Genomic DNA, 3,018 nt, shown 5'->3' on the forward strand with positions numbered 1-3,018 from the left:
CTTTGTGGACTGCATGAAGAAACAAGGGAAAATTAAAAGATTAGTCATTAATGAGTTTCCATCTACAAAAATAACCATTGTTAGTTTCACTTACCAAAATTAAACTATGTTGAGTTTCAGTTTTAAATTTTTAGAAAGGGAAAGGGGGAACGAAGGAAAAGGGGCCCGCCTTTAGCGGGTTACACCCGACCCTATCATGATGAAACGTAATCGGGTCCCAGCTGAATGGGGCTCCACATTGCGGTTAGTCGGGAAGGATGCCGATCTTCTATAACCGAAGGCGTAACGTACGCCACAAATATAACAATCATCCTTGTTATAGAAGGTCAACTCGACAGCTGATTGAATGGGACTAACGACAAGGGAGCATGATCCGAGGAGAAACATCAGCCCTTGTCAGGCCAAACACGTAAAAGGTAACACCCGCACTATAAATACACAGATCTACCCCTCCGGTAAGTAACCAATACACTTTGAGCATAATCTTGTGTAGCTTTTGCACGAGACCTCATTCGGTTCATCATCTAACTTTGCCATCGGAGGCGGCTGCCCGGCACACAAGCCGGCCCGCATCTAACCTTTCTTGCAGGACTCATCGTCCCGGATACGAGAGGAGGCTCAGTCGGATCCAGAAGCATAACTGATCCGCATCGCCTTGGCGCCGTCTGTGGGAAACGACAACATCTTCAAGTCATGGTAAGACGAACAAATGGACGTTCCCGACAAGAAAGTACGGGGGATGATCGGGTAATTCCTGAAGAAACGATTAATCCGTCAGTTCACGAAGAACAAGAGATACTCCCGGACAACATGGTTCTGGATGATCCAATTGAAGAAGGGACATCACGAGGACCCCGGGACCAGGCCATTATGGCAGATATGGACGAACTGCGTAAAGGCATGCTCGAAATGCAAGGGGTATTACGTGGTTTAGTACATCAAATTGGGGTCGAACAAGGACCAAGGCGCAACACCCAGTCGGGAAGGCTAATGAGAGCCTTCAGGACGGTGAGAGGAGCCCGACATCCAAGGCGCATCCCGAGAACAAAAATAACTCGGGAGCAAAGGGAGGTACAACCCGATCGAAGCAAGCGCCAAACCACGCCTAATGGGACAAGGATCAGTGCTTTAGAACGCATTTCGTTGCCGCCTAAAACAGGGTCCTTGCCCCCCAGGTATAGTCGGGAGCACGTCGATGAGATCGTGGAGAAGGAGGAGGAAGGAGAAAGCCAGCCCCAACCTTCAAGATCGAGAATTTCGACCTCTCGGGCACCATCCCAAAGGAAGGAAACTACAAACCTTCGCTCAAAAAAGGAACGAGTCGAATCCGATGAGGAAGGTACAAGGCAAAACCGGCTGCGGAGGCGAGTGGCCGAGGTCGAGCGAAAACTAGAAGATCGGGATCATGACGAGGATCTCGATGTAGTAGATCGGGAGCCATTCTCAGACGAAATCATGAACATGCCTCTGCCAAGGAATTTTATCATGCCAACCTTCACCCCTTTTGAAGGGAAAACAAATCCAAAAGAGCACATCAGCTACTTTAAATCAGTGATGACGGTGCTAGGTCGGGAGGATGAATTGCTCTGCAGAACCTTTCCAAGATCACTTAAGGGCCCGGCTATAAAATGGTTTAGTAGTCTACGTCCGGCATCAATAAATAATTTCCGGGAGCTGGCCCAAAAATTCATAGCTCGGTTCCGAAGCGCAATCGGGAGTAAAAAGACGTCTGACAGTCTCTTTGGCATACGACAAGGCCGAAATGAGTCCATTCGGGATTATCTGAAAAGATTTGATGAAGTTGCCATCGAGATCGAGGAGCTGGATGACCAAGTGGCATACAGCGCGCTTTGGAGTGGCATTACTCACCAAAGGCTTCTGGAGGTCTTGCTTACGGACAAGCCAAGAACGTACGGCATGCTGTTACGCAGGTGCCAAAAGCAAGCCAGTGTCTATGAGGTGATAGATGCCCGGGTTAAAGCAGATCGGGACAGGAGATCGGATCGGGACAGAAGATCAGATCGTGAGGAAAAACCATCCCCAAGTGACAAGCACCAAAGGCCAAAAAGTAATTGGAAGCGTGAACAAGTAAACTATACTCCTTTAAACTCGAAGCCATCAGAGATTCTGATGAATATCCGGGATAAAAAGGAGTTGAAATGGCCCGGGAAGATACGTGCACCTCCAGAGGATCGGGATATGACAAAATATTGCCGATTCCACCAAGATTACGGGCACCATACGGATGCTTGTCGGAATTTGAAGTTCGAAATAGAGAAATTGATTCAACAAGGAAAGTTGGGTCAATACGTGAGGCAGTCGGGGAAGAGTCAAGCATATTCACCGGCGCCAAAGAAAAGAGGTCGATCCCCAAGTCCAAAAGAACTTGACAAAAAGGCGGACAAAGAGAAAGAGAAGGAAGATCGGGAGGAAACACCCGTGTACGCGCCATAATGGGGGGACCAACCGTGGAGTCGATCGTAAAGGCAAAACAAAAGGCTCGGTTCGTGGGGGCTGTACATTTGCCTAAGAAAAGGCAAAATCCAAAGATGTCCCGAGCCTATAACCTTTACGGACGCCTGACCTTGACGGTGTCATATCACCGCATGATGACGCAATCATCATCAAAGTCAAAATAGCCAACCGGGAGGTTCACCGAGTTCTGGTGGACACGGGATCCTCTGTCGACCTCATCTCGTATGATGCCTTCAGGAGATTAAAATTGGCTGATGATTTGTTAACACCATCATCAACGCCACTATATGGTTTCGCGGGATCATCCACAGGTGGCAGAAGGAACTATCCATCTGGATCTTAAAGTAGGAGTGTCACCCCGAGATACTTTGGTTCGGGTAAACTTCATGGTGGTTCGGGAACTGTCGGCGTATAACGTCATTCTGGGACGACCAACGTTGAACGCACTTGAAGCAGTAGTATCTCCCAGGCATATGAAGTTAAAGTTCCCGATCGAATACCGGAGTCGGGGAATGCCGCTCAGATCAATCGGCTTCCCGACAA

General features: G+C 48.5%; 1 protein-coding gene across 1 annotated transcript; it reads left to right on the forward strand.

The window, feature by feature from the left end:
• The first annotated feature begins 1,554 nt into the window (after nt 1–1,554).
• LOC149022380 (uncharacterized) lies at nt 1,555–2,454 on the forward strand. The gene has a single exon (XM_089147608.1). The coding sequence runs from the start codon at nt 1,555–1,557 to the stop codon at nt 2,452–2,454; it is 900 nt and encodes a 299-aa protein (XP_089003734.1).
• The last annotated feature ends 564 nt before the right edge of the window (nt 2,455–3,018 follow it).

This window comes from Hakea prostrata, chromosome 3 (assembly GCF_041222555.1).
Source record: "Hakea prostrata isolate BN-2017 chromosome 3, UWA_Hpros_2, whole genome shotgun sequence".
Classification (NCBI taxonomy): Eukaryota; Viridiplantae; Streptophyta; class Magnoliopsida; order Proteales; family Proteaceae; genus Hakea; species Hakea prostrata.

What these genes read in the sequence shown, in the direction of transcription:
- LOC149022380 (XM_089147608.1), top strand. Translation starts at nt 1,555, where the DNA reads ATGACGGTGCTAGGTCGGGAGGATGAATTGCTCTGCAGAACCTTTCCA.